At 41.6% G+C, this 17,033-nt stretch overlaps 1 protein-coding gene across 4 annotated transcripts in view; it reads right to left on the minus strand.

Annotated features, from left to right (window-relative positions):
* TBC1D1 (TBC1 domain family member 1) overlaps positions 1-17,033 on the minus strand; it is a 109,730-nt gene that overhangs the window by 19,987 nt on the left and 72,710 nt on the right. The window contains exons 11-16 of one of the 4 annotated variants that reach the window (XM_066631703.1): positions 16,386-16,538; positions 14,737-14,856; positions 12,914-13,053; positions 6,845-7,030; positions 2,024-2,185; positions 388-546 (exon numbers count right to left, since the gene is read on the minus strand). In XM_066631703.1, coding sequence (XP_066487800.1) covers positions 388-546; positions 2,024-2,185; positions 6,845-7,030; positions 12,914-13,053; positions 14,737-14,856; positions 16,386-16,538 — 920 coding nt within the window. Of the gene's footprint in view, positions 1-387; positions 547-2,023; positions 2,186-6,844; positions 7,031-12,913; positions 13,054-14,736; positions 14,857-16,385; positions 16,542-17,033 lie in introns of those variants that run through there. The other 3 variants (XM_066631702.1, XM_066631704.1, XM_066631705.1) reach the window with 3 other exon arrangements.

Here is a 17,033-nt window from a genome sequence, read left to right on the forward strand (position 1 = left end):
GAAGGCCTGACGTGGGGTTCAGGATCCAGGGTAGTAGTGCTCCACCGAACCTGCCCCCTTCCGCCCTGCTCCTTCCACTCCCTCAGAATGCCTTCCCCCCATCCCCAACAAACCTCTCCCTCACCCGGAGATCTTCCTTTGCTCCAGGCAGCATGTGGGGGGGGGGGAGCTCCGTTGGTCCTGGGCTCAGTTTGGACTGGCAGTGAGCTGGTGCCAGCACTGACCTGGCGCTGAAAGTCACAGGAATGCCTTATGGCATGTTTGTGACACTCAGCGCCAGCACAAGGCCAGTGCCAAGAGCTCAGGACTGAGTTATAAGAAGCCCTGTCGCCATAGAGCATAACATTATATAATCCACTGCAGAGTATTTTTTTTTAATAGACTTACCTAGGTCAATAAGTATTGCATGCTGCTGGGAGGTTAACTGTTTTAAGAGTTCTTTGTAAGGTGTATTCTTTGGCTGTTGTTTACTAGCGAACTGATGCTTAAGCTGGTATTGCTCTGCTAAAAATTTCCAGATCTCACCCCGATGATGCCTGGGAACTCCTTTTCAAAAGAAAATAAAAAATAAATAAATAAGGAAGTGAATAACTTTGTAAAGGGGATGACTGTTTATAATTGTACTAGGAAAAGACCAATCTGTCTCCAACTTTATTCAATAATATGCATCTTTATCTAGCAACAATTATCGACTACATCTTGATTTCTCAAACTATGGGGCAAGCTTGCCTAGTGGGCTACAAGATAACCATAAGGGCTGTATGTGTAGGCAGAGTAAGGACGCTAAATAGACAGAGTTCCAACACGACAGATGCTGACATTAAAGCATCCCATTTGGTCCTTTGCCTGGGCAGTTGCTGAGAGTTGTCTGAGAACAATGTTATGACTGGTATCAGAGTGACACAATCACTAAGGTCTTTGTGAGAATTGTACAGTTGCTATGTTTACTTAAACTGTTGATGGGAAGTGGCTGTACAGTCGTGGCTATCCTAGGGGGATCATTGAATCTGGCTTCTTAGCTTACATATGGAATGCAAAAGAAAAAAAATATTCCAAAGACTTATCACTCTACTAAATTGTTTCTTTAGATTTAGAAATCTAAGTTAAAATAGCACAAATAAAAAACTTGCCTAGAAGAGGATTTTAAAAAAACTCTCAATTGTGTATTTTCAATTATTGGAAGTGTTAGCATATTAACACTAAACCTTTGCATTGATCTAGTGCTACTTCAGACCATATATACTTTTATAACATACCAACTTGCAATTAACTCCCAAAATTCAGAGACTTCAAAGAAATGGGGGCATGCTTCAGATTAGATGCCACAATTTGCGAGATAAATGTGGCTATCTGGGAAATGGTGTTAGGGTCAGTGGAAGCTAATAAGGCTTGCAATAGAGCAGAATCCTCCAAGAAAAATAATTTTTTTTTTAGCTGTATGAAAGTGTTTAATGATCTTTCAACTGTATGCCAATAAAGGTACTGAAACTGAAACTACTTTTAAAAGTATACTGTGGAGGAGTTTGGAATAAGATCTACCCAACTGAGAATTTAGATGAAATCCTTGTTTCCATTTTGACAAAGGGAATGATCCTACATAATTAAGTCGGCTTTCTATAAAATGATAATTATGAACAAGTCTGTGCACTGTCTTCAGATGACAATCTCCATACTTCTCAAGTCTATTCTTAAAGTCCTCTCTTCTGTTGCAAAGCACCATGCACACTGATGGCACAACATCAATACAGGTTGGACACCTCTTATTTGAAGTGCTTGGGACTAGAGGCATCATGTTGGCACTCAAAAAAGTTCCGTATTTCAGAATACGCAGTATTTTGGAATTCTGGTTAAGGGATGTCCAACCTGTATAATAATATTCTGAGGACATTCTCTAAAGAGAATGGTCAAACTGCTACTTACCCATGATGGACAACCACACTGATATACTCAATCTGTTAAAACACGTATTCTGATAGTTCAACTGTATACATCTTTGCATCCTACATTAATTACCAAAACTCACCTTTCCCAACAGCAGAATGTATCTTCTCCATGTCAAACTTTTGCTTTGATCTTCCTGGCATGCTCAACATTTTTTCCCAGACCAATGTTACTTCTTTGAGGCATGGGGTGATCTCTTCATAATCAAGCTTTAGACGTCTGTTTAGCAGATCATTTTCAGAAGCTGGGCAAAAAGAATTAAAGACACTCATGCTAATGATGCCCCTTATAAGACAAATAGTGTTTAAACATTTATTTAAGACAGCTCGCTGAAAACATCTACCTAATGAACCAACACAGTCAAAAGAGGTAAGTATGTTGCAGACGCAGTAGCTTTGAAAGGGAAAGAAAATGACATGGAAACATGATAATATTGTGATTCATGTGCCTTGTGTTACCACATTGTGAGAACTGTGGGCATTTAAAAAACAAATGGCATCACATGGCTTGCCTTTACTAGCTGTTTACTGCATGTAAGTGCTAAAAACATGCATCTTATCACTGCCATCTGTACTGTTTACATATGGAACATAGTGCAGACTTGACACATGGCTTTACAATGGGGCTGAAAATTTAGTTAACCTTCAAATCAGGGTGTGATGCAGTTATGTGAATAGCTGACCTGTGCAGCCTCTCATCTCCACAGCAGCCTCATGTGAGTAAGCTCAGGGTGGGGTCAGGGCTGATAGCACAGACCTACAAAATTGAGGGTCAGAAAAAATTTTCCCAAAATTTATGGTGGTTTGATATGAATTTGGGGTGCTGATTGCAAAAATGGCATCCGTTTTGCCTACACCATGGCTTCCTCATGAGGAAGCTGCTTGAACCATTCACCAATGAAACTATGCTATATCTCCAAAATTAGATGTGATAGGGCAAAACGGATACCATTTTTGCAATCAGCACCCCAAATGTACCCAGGAATTGGTGTAATGTTTAAGGAAGCAAAATGTGTGTTGGCCTGTTAAAAGGGGATATTAACAAAAGGAGAGAATATGCTGTGAAACCCTCTCTTGGGTCACACAGAGGATTTCAACCTTAGCTGCTGAACTCTCATTCAAGCTAGGACGGAGGTACCAGTGTGGTAGCTGCATTCCCATCCTAAGTTCCCATGCACAGTTGTCAAGGGATGGATGGGCAAGGTTAATACAAGGAGATATCCTGGACAAGTGTCCTAAAAGGGTTAGCTTAATTTAGAGTAGTGTTTCTCAAGCTCTGGGTTGGGACCCACTAGATGGGTCACAAGCCAATTTCAGGTGGGTCCCCATTCATTTCAATGTGTATTTTATTTTTAATATATTAGACTTGATGCTACTATGATATGTGACTGCATTTGGGGAAATGTAACAGATCTGTACTTTTAACCGGCTGCTATGTATATGCTTTTAACAATGATAGTCAATGGGGCTTACTCTTGGGTTTCAGCCTTCAGGAAATTTGGGGATCAGCAACTGCGTGTGAGGGTCAGCAGCATTTTTCATTATTTTAAATAAATTTTGAAACTTGTACTGTATTTATTGTAAACTTGTAATTTATTCAATTACAGGTCCAAGCCTTGTTATACACGGATTTTTTTATACGCAGATTTGACTCAACACAAATGGCCACTGCAAATGAGAAGGAATGTGCTGATCCTGGAGATGGGGAAAAATGCACCCCTTTAAAATCACAGTTTTAAGAAACCACTTTTCTTACTGTTATAGAGACAGTCATGATAGCCATTATAGGTATAACCTAATCATCCATAGATTTTTCTCTCTCAATGCAGTGAGAAGGGCCCTTTAAATTAAAGGATAACAGTGAGAGAGAGATTTAACAATGAGATTTAACAATGAGAGAGAGAGAGTCGGGCTGACAATCCATCAGTCATTCTCTCTTCAGGCAGTTTCATCCCAAGACTCCTCCCTTCCCCCTGAGCACTGAAAGAAAGATACTTTGCATTGGTGAAGGGAGGGATAGGAGCAAAACCTTTCTAAGCACCTTGAGAGAGACTGATTGAAGGATTGTCTGCTTAATGACTCTTTCTTACATCACAAAGGTCAGCACAGCTGTTTTTATATTACCTAGCAAAGGAACTTTGTTTTTTAAATTCATTTGCTTTAGTCCATTTTTTTTTGCCATCCACATGAGTTCTGGGAACTGAACCCTCATGAATAATGAGACTCAACCTGTAATTGATTTGATTTTGTCTTATGGGGTGTTAAAAATTTTCCTGCTTGATGATGTCACTTCCGGCCATGACATCACTTTCAGGTTAATGACATTGCTCCCAGTGGATCCTGACAGGCTGTCATTCTAAAACATGGGTCCTGGTGCTAAAATGTTTGAGAACCACTGATTTAGAGGATATAGGCAAATTACATCTCTGCAGATGAATAAAAGACTGGAATTGCAGGAATTCAGGCAATGGAGAAAGAAAGAAAAAGAAAGAGAGAGAAGACAAGTAAAAAGTTATAAAGAACTGTGATTGTTTTTTTCCCCCTTAAAGGGTGGCATTAAAAGTATTCCTTGGACTCTCAATGTAACTTGGAATGAAGTTTAAAAAGTAATGTATCATATAGCAGCGATCACTTTAATGATGTCTGCTTGATATACGTATAACAAGCTCTTGCTGTGATAATACATTACCACCACAGAGTCATTCCTGGGACGTATTATTCCAATATATCACAAGAATGCTGTCACCTTGATAATTTAATAGCATAATGCATCATCAAAACAGCACTTAGATTTATGATAGTGGTGAGACAATCTACAGGAGAGTGCAGTCTAGTCCTCCACTGCAAGTCCAGCCACTGGATTGGAGAATACCATTTTTCCTGGACGAAGTTGCCAAAACAGAACTGTATACTGGTTTACCGAAAAGGGTATGCAAGTTAAGAATTAGGGGTGTTTTTTAAAATCTGCTTAGCTCCTGATCATGCTAAAAATAATAGAATTCACTAAGACTCCACAACTCTTGAAATACCTTGAGTTATGTTCTTTCGTTATGTTGGCAGTGTGAGCATTACTGCAAGGCTGCTCATGCCAAGTAAGCAGTGGGAAAAACCCATGTTGAACAAAAACCCAGAACATTCAGGTATAGTGTTTGTTGTTTCAGACAAATGCTGTACATATGAAGGATGGCACTTCAGTTGCCCATCAATGTGGGCCTTGCCGGCATGCTGTTGCTCCATTACTACCATGCACTGAGCCACATGAAGGTAAAGTGACTGAACAGGACTATACTCTCACTCGCTAAATGATCTTTAACTGGCAAGGACCACACACAGAGAAAACAATATGGCAGCAGAAAGGCTCTAAATAGTTATCAAGGCTGGTACATGAAAAGTTCAGGAAAGATTTTGTGCCCCACCATTTGGAGTTCACAGTGGCTGAACTCACCTTATCCATCTCACTGACTGTGCAGATGTGGTCAACTAGTCTAGTTACATCTGGGGGAGGGGAAGACCATGCATGGGGTCACCCTTGCAGGGTCACAATTAAGAACTGTGCAACCCACTGCAAAGAGCTTTGCTTTGCCACCAAACTGTGAGCATGGGGATTTATCATCTTACAAGAGGAGATTTCTTGTGAGACAACAAACCAGGAGAGAGGGTTGCTTTAGAATGCCTAGGAATCTGCTGATTGAGGACTGGCAAAGCTGACAGGCAAACCCAATCTGAAGGGCTGCCCCATGGGATGGAGATGGAAGAAAAACTGGATAATCCAGCAACCCTCTCCCCATGTTTGAGTCCAGACTTAAGTGCGGGGTACAGAGAAGAACCAGAGCCAAAGAGCCCCTTGTGACCAATCTCACACACCCTATTTTGCACTGAACTTTTTTATAGGTGATACTTCAGCCCTAAAGTAATTCAAAGGAACAAAAAGTTTTGTGATTGTCTTTAAAGATTTCCTACTGCATTTAAAATATTTGTAGGATGATATGCGACTGCCAATAGTCAAGTTCAAACCATCTCTTTCGCATGGATTAAAGTACAAGGACAACACCTTGGAGACTTAATCAGAAAGACTGAATAGGAAGCAGACACCAAGATCAGTAGTATTTAAACATGAGCAGGTGGATCCAAATGTATCAGAAACACAGTTCAAAGGAGACAGAATTTGAGCATCTTATCAGCACTTCCAGGAACTAGGATAAGAGCTGCCTTTGATAAAACAAGCAAAACGGCTATTAAAAAGTAAACACACTATGAGTAAAGTACAACAAAAGAGAGATCAGGCAAACATGACAGGTTATTGGAAAAAAAGGGGTTTGGGGTAAGCACAAGACAATTCTATATAATGCCTCTAGACCAGTGATTCCCAAACATTTTAGCACCGGGACCCACTTTTTAAAACGACATTATCGGGACCCACCTAATTTTACCAGACTTTTAAAAAAGGATATTTAGAAAAAAAAAATTCATTTATTTATTTCTAAATAATAATAACCAGGAAAAAAGACCCTCAAACATTTCTTTCCCTATTTTACACAAGCTTGCAAACTGCAGGAGCTGAGCGCTTTGCAAGGTAATAAGAAGCTACAGTATCTGATTTTTGAAAAACATCACAGCTTGAGGCAATTATCTGATCTTTCTATCACCCTTTGGTGACCCACCCCAAAATCAGGTCCGCTGGGACCCACAAGTGGATCCCAACCCACAGTTTGGGAACCACTGTTCTAGACTACTTATTTAGGGCACAATCCTAACCAGGTCTACTCAGAAGTAAGTCCTAGTGTGTTCAGTGGGTCTTACTCCCAAGTAAGTGAGGTTAGGATTACAGCCTTATTGTTGTAGCCACCATGCCAATGGTTTGGGTTCTTTTCCACCTTAAGTTTCTGAACCAATAGTGTACTTGCCTTGCAACTTTTGATTTTCTTTTTCCATTCTGAGTAGTAGTATCTGTTGCAAAATGGCTTTTTGCCAGAGCTCTCGAAGTTCCTTGGATGTTCTCTTTCTCTCTTCTTTCACTGACCTGAAGGGGCCATCTTCACAAACAGGTTGAAATGGTGATCTGGGAGGAAGCTCTCCCAATTCAGAGTAGTCTTATGAAGATGACAAAATAAGAAAGAAGCATTAACAAAAACAAAACGTTTCATTTTATCTGGATTTACAGACCATCTCCCACTTCTGTAAAGCACTGATTATCATGTATTTACTTATAAGATACATTTGTAATATACCTACTCGTGTTTCCCTGAAAATAAGACACTGTCTTTTTTTTTTTTTTTGCTCAAAAAAACACACTAGGACTTATTTTCGGGGTAGGTCTTATTTTTTTTTTTTTATGTACTGCCTGCCTGTCTACTCAGAAGTCAGTCCCTTTACAGTTAATAGGACTTAGTCCCTAGAAAGTGAGGATAGGGTGTCCCCTCAGCACCCAGGAGGATGCCTGCCTGTCTACTCAGAAGTCAGTCCCTTTACAGTTAATGGGACTTACTCCCTGGAAAGTGTGGAGAGCCTCAGAGCCAGGTAGTCAGGGTTGCCTTGGTTGATGCTTCCCGCCTCAGCTCCTCCTCAGCATCCTCTGCCCAAGGCAGCACAGCAGGCACTTTCTAGGTGGCGCACGCAGGAGTGCAGCGTTCCCGGTCACGTTGTCCACCCACCCCCACCCGAGGATGCCTTCCGCACCCCCCCCGGCCCTGATCACAACTAGGTCTTATTTTCGGGGTAGGACTTATATTTCAGCAATTCTCAAAAAACACACTCAGTATTATTTTCGGGGAAACATGGTGTGTATCTGGGTATGTTGTATAGATGCCAGAAACGATGATCATGTCATGAAGGATTCCATCTGGAACAGAAGGGTTCTACGAGCGGCTTGTAGAACAATTGTAAAAACTCACGGGTACTCTAATATGGAGTTTTATAAGCTGCCTTGAGCATTTGCTTCAGCATGGGAAAGGTGGGATATAAATTTCTCAAATAAATAAAATAAATAATTAAATTTCCTAAATAGGTTTATAAAGAAATGCGTAAGCACAGTGTTCTCAATAAGGCTAACGTAAAGAGATCAAGTACTCTTTCTGATCAATGGCTTTGCCTATCTAGATTTGCTTTCTTTGCAAAACACTGCAAGAAGCAATGTCTATATGCTGTGACGATGGAGAAGCACAGAATGTGGTATGAACCACAGTATTTTGCTTCCTGAAAATCCTAGATTTCATTTAAATAGAAAGCAAGTCTAGCCCTTAAACCAACATAGGCGACTTGGATCTGCCAAGAACATTAAGGTAATAATTCAACAGTGCAATCCTATGCATTTCTTCTCAAGAGGTACGTCCCATTGAATTCAATGGGACTTATTCCCAGGTAAGTGTATATAGGATTGTAGCCCAAGTCTTTTTAGTGTTGAATTGCTTCAGAAAATAATTTTGCTAGCTTGCTCAGATTTTTCAACAGTCTTAAGGAAGCAATGTCAGGAAAGGTACAAACTGTTGATGGAGAAACTTCCGTTCATTTAGAAAATCATTCAAACTATATATAAATATAAAAACCTCAGAGTACATTCAAAGGGGGGGGGGGCTTGAACTCTTGCCCTCTAGCTAAAGAATCCACAGCATCTGGATTTGGGGATCTGAATTAAAATCTGTGAAGACACTTTCTAATGAGTAGTCCCCCACCAAAGCAATACTTGCATGTTGTTGCAGAGCAGGAGGAAATAAAACAAAGCCACCCTTTGAGAGATTTACACAAAGGGTTATTCTAGATGAGCCAATTGGTTGGAGCATGCCAAGTGGGTTCCTTTCTTTGAGCAGTAGTCCCTTACCATGCCACAGATTGCATTTGGAATCCTCCCTCCTGTTTCAAAAGTAGTTTTGCTAATTGCACAGGAGCTGCTATTCAAGAAATACAAGCCCCAAACCCAACAAGGATGCAGAACAGTTGTGCAATTCTTTGGATTCCAGCCAGGATAATTTCTCGGAATAATTTGTTTGACTTTTTTTTTTTTGTCTTGCAAAACTAAACCAGAGACTATTGCGCAGAAAGCTCATCTGATACCTGTTTCCCAAACACATAACTCCTTATCTGTTCTGAAAACGGATACAGCCATCATAAAAGCCTTGTTTGCCTGCTTGCCATTTAATGAGCAGGCAAAGCACAGAGACTGTGTGTGGTAGAGACTAGGCTCATGCCTGCTTGTTTTGATCCCAGCTAGTGCCTGCTCACTAGTTATGTTTGAATGAAGGACAAAATGAGTGTAGGCCCGATTAGTGCAATTGTAACCTTCAGTTCTGAGACATAACAATCATAAAAAGCAGGCCTATATACACAATGGACTATTGGGTAGATGCCTCTTAAAAAAGGATGTCCACACATTGTCCAACACATCAAGTGGGCTTGGGCAAGGAGTTTACACTCTCTGCATGTCTCAACAGCAGTTCCCCTTAGTGCAGCTACAACACAAACTGTAATGGAAACTTTAAAACTAAGCCCCTGCTCAGGAATATACAGTACATTTAAAATCCGATACATTTTCTAGAAGTATTTATTGTGCTTTCAGATGATGTGAGGCATCGAAGTGTAAAGGCTGATTCTTATACTGGAAGAGAAGTTCCGGTGAAATCAATAGGATTGCACATGAATGTCCACATGAACCAGTGTGACTGAACATATGAAGAGTTACACCGGCATCAGGGAGACCTGGATTGAAGACCTATTTCAGGCATATATTTATTGTGTGGCCTTGGAAAAACCACTCTCTCTGTCAGTTTTCCCCTTATTATTAACAGTAATTATTACACTTATAATACTTATACTATGATATTTATAGTACTTCTAAAACAGGAGTCATAGTTTATGGATTAAGGAAAAATGGAGCAAAAACAGTAGACAGCCAAATGAATACTACTGCAGTAATATTTATTTATTTACTTACTTCATTTATACCCCGCCTTTCTCCCAGAAGGGACCCAAGCTTAGCAGTTGCAGTTAACTTTAGAAAAACCTCCACCTACATTTAGCTATGTGTATTCTGTGCTAATTGAAATCCTGCATTTCTGCGACCTGCGTAAGTTGAAAATTAAGCAGACATGATTTTGCATATTTTATTCTGCTTCTCATCAGAAGGGACAGGAAGCTTCTGCTTCTATCTGCTTCTCATCAGAAGGGAAAGGAAGCAATGGAGAGGACCAAAACACACCCTTTCTCATCAAAATAGTCAGAGAACCCTCCTGAGCAGTGGTTCCCAAACTCTACAGTCATGACCAATCACATCCTCCAGGGTGGGTCACAATACTCCTGGTGGTGCCAGAATGACTTTCCAGAGACTCTAGATGTCTGCAGACCCACTCTATTGCCTGCATGGACCTCAGAATGGCCTGCAGAAGCCCTAGGAAGCAACTTCCAGTTTTCAGAAGCAAACCAGAAGTGGCTTCCGAAGACTTCTGCAGGCCATTCTGAGGTGCATGGAGGCAATAGAGTGGGTCTGCTGCCTGGCAGAGGCCTCTGGAGGCTCTGGTAAGTCATTCAGTTTCCAGAATGGCATCTATTTGGAGCCAAACTGACACAAGGGTGGTCAGGATGGCCCAGCTCCATGACCGCACATGGGCTCAGCTCCATGACCCACACTTTGGGAACTACTACTCTAGAGTGTGACGAATTTTTCCCAGAAGGAAAAATCAACCACCACCTGTTTTGTGTGCAGCATGGGTTTCACAGGGCCCCAGCCAGAATTTCTGTTAAGTTCAGCTCCACTTATTTCTACTTCTTTGTCACAGGGCAACAATCTAAATCCTCAAAGTGCAGGTTTCCACCCCCCAAACATGGCTAGACTTTGCTATTTCATTCTCAAAAGCAACACAATAAGCCATAATGCATTCGGTGGCATATATAGAAATAGTGCAACAGCAACAAAAAGGAAGGAAACTAGAGAAGTTCAAGTTTCTTGAATAACAGAGGACAACAGTGCCATCTAGTGTGCATAGGAGAGCAGCAGAGGAAAATTACCACCATTTTCCTTTCTCAAATTGCGATCAACTATTTTAATGCCAGAGTCACTGCAAATCAGCCTAATATGAGTGTGCAGCTGCTAATGTCAGGATATTGAGACAGAGACATCTGCTGCTACCCACAAAAGACATCAAAATGTTTGGCTCAAATGTGACTGATTAAATTAATTTAGGAGCATCTTCTCCTTTTCCCCTACCCTTGCAATTAGAGCCTTTGGGAGCAATCCTAACCAACTTTCCAGCACTGGCATAGCTGTGACAGTGGGGCATGTGCTGCATCCTACAGTTGAGGGGCAGTCATGGAGGCCTCCTCAAGGTAAGGCAATGTTTGTTCCCTTACCTAGGAGCTGCATTGCCCTTATGTCAGTGCTGGAAAGTTGGGTTAGGATTGAGGCCTTTGTCCTATTTGTCACCTCACTGCCTGAAGATTTGTCTTTTTTTCTACTGCTGGATGCCAGCTGATGTTTTCATTGAGCAACCCCAAGCTTTCTTTCCTGGTTAGCTGTTCATACACAATCAGTGCATATGCTCAGATTTATTTGTTTTTTGCCCAATGTACATCACTTTATACTAACTCATTTGCCATTTTGTTGCCCTGAAATTTGCTACTAAAAGCACAAGACACCCCAAATATAAGAAACATTAGAAAATGGAGCAGAGAAAAGTGCACCAGGTAGTGCAGGGGGTGAGAGAGGGTGGTGGGAGGGCATTTCGGGGGAGGAGAGGGTGCATTTCTGGGTGGGGGACGATGGAAAAGCCCGTGAGGGGGGCAGGGTCAATGGCAACAGCGAACACCGTATCCTAACCTCTGCTCCCTGGCCTCGGAGCCCTACACAGGCTGCTTGAATCTACACCAGCTAAATAGCTGTCACAGATCTGAGTAGCCCCATATGGCAAGCTGAGGGGTCCAAGTGGATCCAGGAAAGTGGATAGGATATTGGAAGAACTGCTGCTTGCTGACCTCAAAACATGTCCCCTCCCCACCCCAATCTTCAACCTGTTCCACCACTCTCCTACACCAGCTTACCAGCACCAAGACCTCTGGAGTTTGGTGGCATGCTGCAGTGACTGCTGATGGTGGTGGCCCAGCTGTGCAGACCTGAGTAGACCCATCAAGGCAATTGAGGTTTACCCCCAGGGCAAGGGAACAAATGTTCCCTTATCTGAAGGAGACTTCCAGGAGTGCCTCCCCACAAGATGCAGTGGCACTTCAGTGGCATGGCTGCCGCAGTGGAGGAGGGGGGGAAGGGGTTAAAAAGAATTGGGCTATAAGGCACTATAAATGGCTTTAAATAATGAAGACTTCAAAATAAGCAAACCATTTGGGTATTTCTCCCATGCCCTCATTTTCTTTTTGCTTGGATAACATAATGCAAGCCAAGACTGTAAGTTGCATCTTGAGTAGGACAATGAAAAATATGACTCAAAGACAGGGAAGAAGAATGGAAGCTAGCAAGCAACACAGAAAACCAGCCACCTGATGAGAGCAATCAGAAATACTTTACAGAAGCATTTCTCAACGTTTGTCCCCCGCTGTATCACTATGCATGGTCCACCAACTAGAAGTACAGTACCACTGGAAGTAACTGGCCACGATATCGTCACCAGTTACTTTCAGACTGGGAGGCCAGACGCAACACAACACACACTTGTAGGAGGCTCAGGGCAGATAGCATGGCTTTTTTGAGGGAGTGAAAAGGATACTCTCTGCTCACTGATCTGAGCCTCTACCACTGCTTGGTTGTGGTGCATCATTGATCTCGCTGCCAGGAGGTGGGAGTCTGGGGGTCCCACATGTACCGCCAGACACCACCTTAAGTACCAGCAGTGGTATAAGTTCCACTGGTTGAGAAATGCTGCTTTACAGCATTATAAACCTATTCTTTGAAAATGTATCACAGTCTCCCACCTGTGCTACGAAACGGAAAGCAAGATAAATATTGTTAGGGTTGTTTTTTATCTGGAGAAGGCCTTTACCATCATGCCAACTTGAAGAATCACATCCTTTCTGTGGTGTTGCCACTCTGAGAAATATCTGCTGTCTCCATGAGTGCCGGCGGGTCTTCACAGGGCTTTCATAGTTACAATCGGCTTCATTTAACCGGGTTGTACAGTCACTAAAATTAGGAGTGTGGAAAACAAATTAGGTTACTATTTCAGTAATAACTATAAAATACATTCACTGCTGCTAGGGTAGTTCTACATGTGGGACCTGGCGGGGAACATGCCAGGGATGCTCAGCTAGGCAAGGATCCACACCCGTATTTGGCCAATCCAAGGTAGCAAGAGTTACTGTAAATCCCCATGACCACCTGCTAAACCAGGACCCTTGGACTGCTCCAGCCACCACCTTCCTGCCATCACTCAGGGCTCAGGACCACAAGGGAAAGCTTACAAAGAGACAGTGGTATCAGGCACAAGCAGCACACACAAGTGTGCTGCCACCTTTGGGCTGCCACCTGTAACTACAGCAGTAGCAATGAAGGAGCACTGTCACCTGTCTACTGCCTGGTTACCATGAATGGTGCCTACCTGAGAAAACTAAGCAGGAACCAGACAGTGGACAGAAATGAGTCTCCCTTTACTGCCACCACTGTAACTGTCAGGTGACAGCATTGAGGATTTGGTTCCCAGACTCCCTGGAAGTTAGCTAGCACACAAACGCATTTTCCTAAACATGGGGGAGAATGTCACTGAGGGTTCCTTGCAGAGCTTTTGGCCCCGAGTCACCCAAAAGCTGGAAAAACCAATACAGTGATCTATAAAATGTGATGAATATACAAATCCTCCAAGCATTCACAATAACAGCCTGCAAGTAACATCTAAAATGCAGCTCTTCATTCTTTTGTGCAAGATTAACAGTGCAACCCTACACATGACTACTCAGAAATAAATCCACTGTGTTCAATTAGGCTTATTCCCCAGAATGTTTGTACAAGACTGTATCCTAAGACATATTTTAAAATTACCATGAGATCAATGTGAATATATCACCCAAGAACCCCCATCATTTCTACATTTGCAGTCAGATTCTCCTTGAGAAAGAAAGTCATATGAAAATCTTCGCACCCTAACTGTGGACATCCTTAATGAAAGAAAAATGAGCATTGGGAGTATAGCATAACTAGGAAGTGTATATTTTCTCTCTTCGCTGTCTTGGTATGGAGAAAGTACCCTCATGAGATAAGGTGCCAAGCAATCAAACCCTGAGCACTTTCCCAGACTCTGTGAAAACCTTGCCTTGAATAAAATATTCTTCAATGTATTTTGGAACAGTGCAAATATTTTGTAATTGCCCAATTTGTGCTGATGTAAGCAATGGCCCTTAAACCCACACTGTCTGCAATTTCCCTCTCAAATCAATTCCATTTTGTCTTCTTCCTGGTTTTTAACTGCATGTCTATATTTTCTGTTGGGCATTTGCAAGATACGAGGAATTCACAGTAGGTTGGGAGAGATTCCTCCTCAACTTGAAATGCAACAACTTTGATCCTCAAACTAATTTCCACTCACAAACAGTTCCAGCAGAAAATTATTTAATGAGGTATGTGGCATTTATCAATGAACCTTAGAAACTGTAAGATTAATGGTCATCATCACATTGTTCATATAATTTATAAACATCAAATAAGAGACATTAAAGTGAAAAGTTTTTAAAATGCTCATCATTATACAAACTATATTTTTGAACAATATTAATTTCATTAAACTGCTGACCATTTTATCAGAATCCAAGACAAACAACATTTCTAAGTGAAAGGTTTTTTTTTCAGGTGCCAACATATGGAAAGGAACCCTACCTTTTTGTGTTCCTAAAGTCAGAGGTGTTATTTTCATCTACAGGAGCCAGAAATTTTAAGAAGTTTGGCACAGAAGAGGAAGAGTGAAGCTTTTTCCGTATAGCAAAACGGTAGGAGGTGCTGAGAGTGCAGTTGAAAAGGGGGCAGATCAGAATGAGGAAGTATTAAGTAAGTACAACAAATAAAAATTAAAAACAAAAACTCAACAGTGTCAGTACCAAACCAAGAAGAAAATAATAATTGTAGGAGTTAAAATAAATACCAGGAAATTAAAGATGAAACACCACAAGGCATTTCACCAGTTTTACTTTCTATTTGGGGCTGCCTATATAACTAGGTTGGTAGGTCTCATATATACTGTAAATCACCTTATAGCTTTATTTCATATTCAGCAAAGAATATAATACCTAATTTCTCTAGCTTTTGCAATCCATCTTGTGACTGTGAAAAGATTGTGAAAAACTAGGGCTGCAATCCTATGGACTATTACCTGGAAGTTAGTTCCACTAAACTCAATGGAATCTACGTCTGAATACACATGCACAGGATTGCGCTGTAGGGGAGTACACCTATTCCTCAGCTGGAAATGAAGGGAACAGAATTGGTTTCTTCTGAATTGATCACAAAAAATGAAGAAGAAAAATATAGCATCTTGGGCATAATTGTCTGAACAAAAGCTAGGTTGCCATATGAAATATATTTATTTGGAAACAGTTTGCTCTTAATTTAGAGAATGAAAGTTTAATAATGTGTTAATAAGTTAAAATGAAACACTGATATGGAAGTTTGTTACCCAGTTCTGATCCTTTTTTGTCTGCAGAAACAGCAGACAATTATGTCTATTTATTATGTCTACGTCTATTACGTTTTAAACTATTGGCCCAATCCTAAGCATGCATTATGCTGGCGAAACATGTGTTCTGTCAGCATAATGCACTGGCTGTGGCAAACATTAAAATGCTGGAGAGAGCACGACTTGGCCATGACTGAAAGCAGTGAGCTGAGGTCCACGTCGCGACGGACCATGGACACCCGCCGCTCAAGTAAGACCATACAGAGGTTGGGAGGGGGGCAGGGAGGGGGCAGATCAGAGAGCAGATGGGCAGGGAGGGCAGATCTGGTCTGCAAAGGGGGCAGGTTTGGTGACAGTGGCACAAGCTGAATCCTAACCCCCTTCCTGGGTCTGATCTGCCTTCATGGGTCAATGCAGACTTTCACCAGCAATATCACTGGTGCAAATCCAAGTTGACCCACAAGGCTAGCGGGCTTATCCTGATGGAAGAGAACAAATATGTGTCAAAATCAGGTCACTCCTCATTTCCTATGAAGTGAGAGAGATAGATAATCTAAAACTCAGTAAAGAAATGGGAAGGGAGGGATACTGAACTCCTCTCTCTCTCTCTCTCTCTCTCTCACACACACACACACACACACACACACACACACACACACACAGCTCCCACATTGCCTCTCTCCAGCCACTTGTCTTTCAGTAGGGTGTAGTCAAGTGGGCTTTATATTCTAAATTTTCATTTTTGAGAGCCTTGTGTTCTTTTACAATGTGACTAGGATATTCCTAAAGTTGTGTGCTCTTAAAATGTTCCACTACCAACTACATACAAACTTCATATATTTTTTTCCCCTCTCACCTCTTTGGCAAAGCATGCCCACTTTGTTCTCCACTTGAATTATGCCTAAGATGTTTTAAGAAATTGGGCGAGGAGGCTGAGGAATTAAGATGAGCTGGAGGAGGAGGAGGAGGAGGAGGAGCAGCTGCCGGTTGATCGGAAGAAATTTTAAAGCTGCTGGCAGATGTGTTCAAATTTTATGAGGAGGGTTCCAACAGGGAAGATTCAAAGGAAAGCAAGAAATAAAAAAATGTGATAAATCAAAGAAAAGGGCAGAGAGTTGAAACAAAAAGATACATCACATCCCTGTTCTTGAATTAAGAGTGTGATTCCTATGTTAAATAACAGCACTGAGCAGGGGGCCAAATAACATTCATGATGCCTGCTGAGGACCAGACGTGATGTCATTAAGCAGGAAGTGAGATAATTAAGCAGGTCATAAGCAGAAATAAGACTATTTTTCTCACTTAGGAACTCATCAGCTGCAAATGACAGAAGAGGAAAATATGCAAATCTTGACCATATTTTCAAGATACAGGACAGCCCAATTATCATGTGGGTTGCCTTTTCAGCAGTGACACTTCAGCACAGCTCAGAAGCTGGCAGCAGTTCAGAGTGGTGCTGGGAGAGCCTGAGGGCCAGATAAAGAGCTCCTCTGGGCTGCATCCA

This window comes from Tiliqua scincoides, chromosome 6 (genome assembly GCF_035046505.1).
Source record: "Tiliqua scincoides isolate rTilSci1 chromosome 6, rTilSci1.hap2, whole genome shotgun sequence".
Classification (NCBI taxonomy): domain Eukaryota; kingdom Metazoa; phylum Chordata; class Lepidosauria; order Squamata; family Scincidae; genus Tiliqua; species Tiliqua scincoides.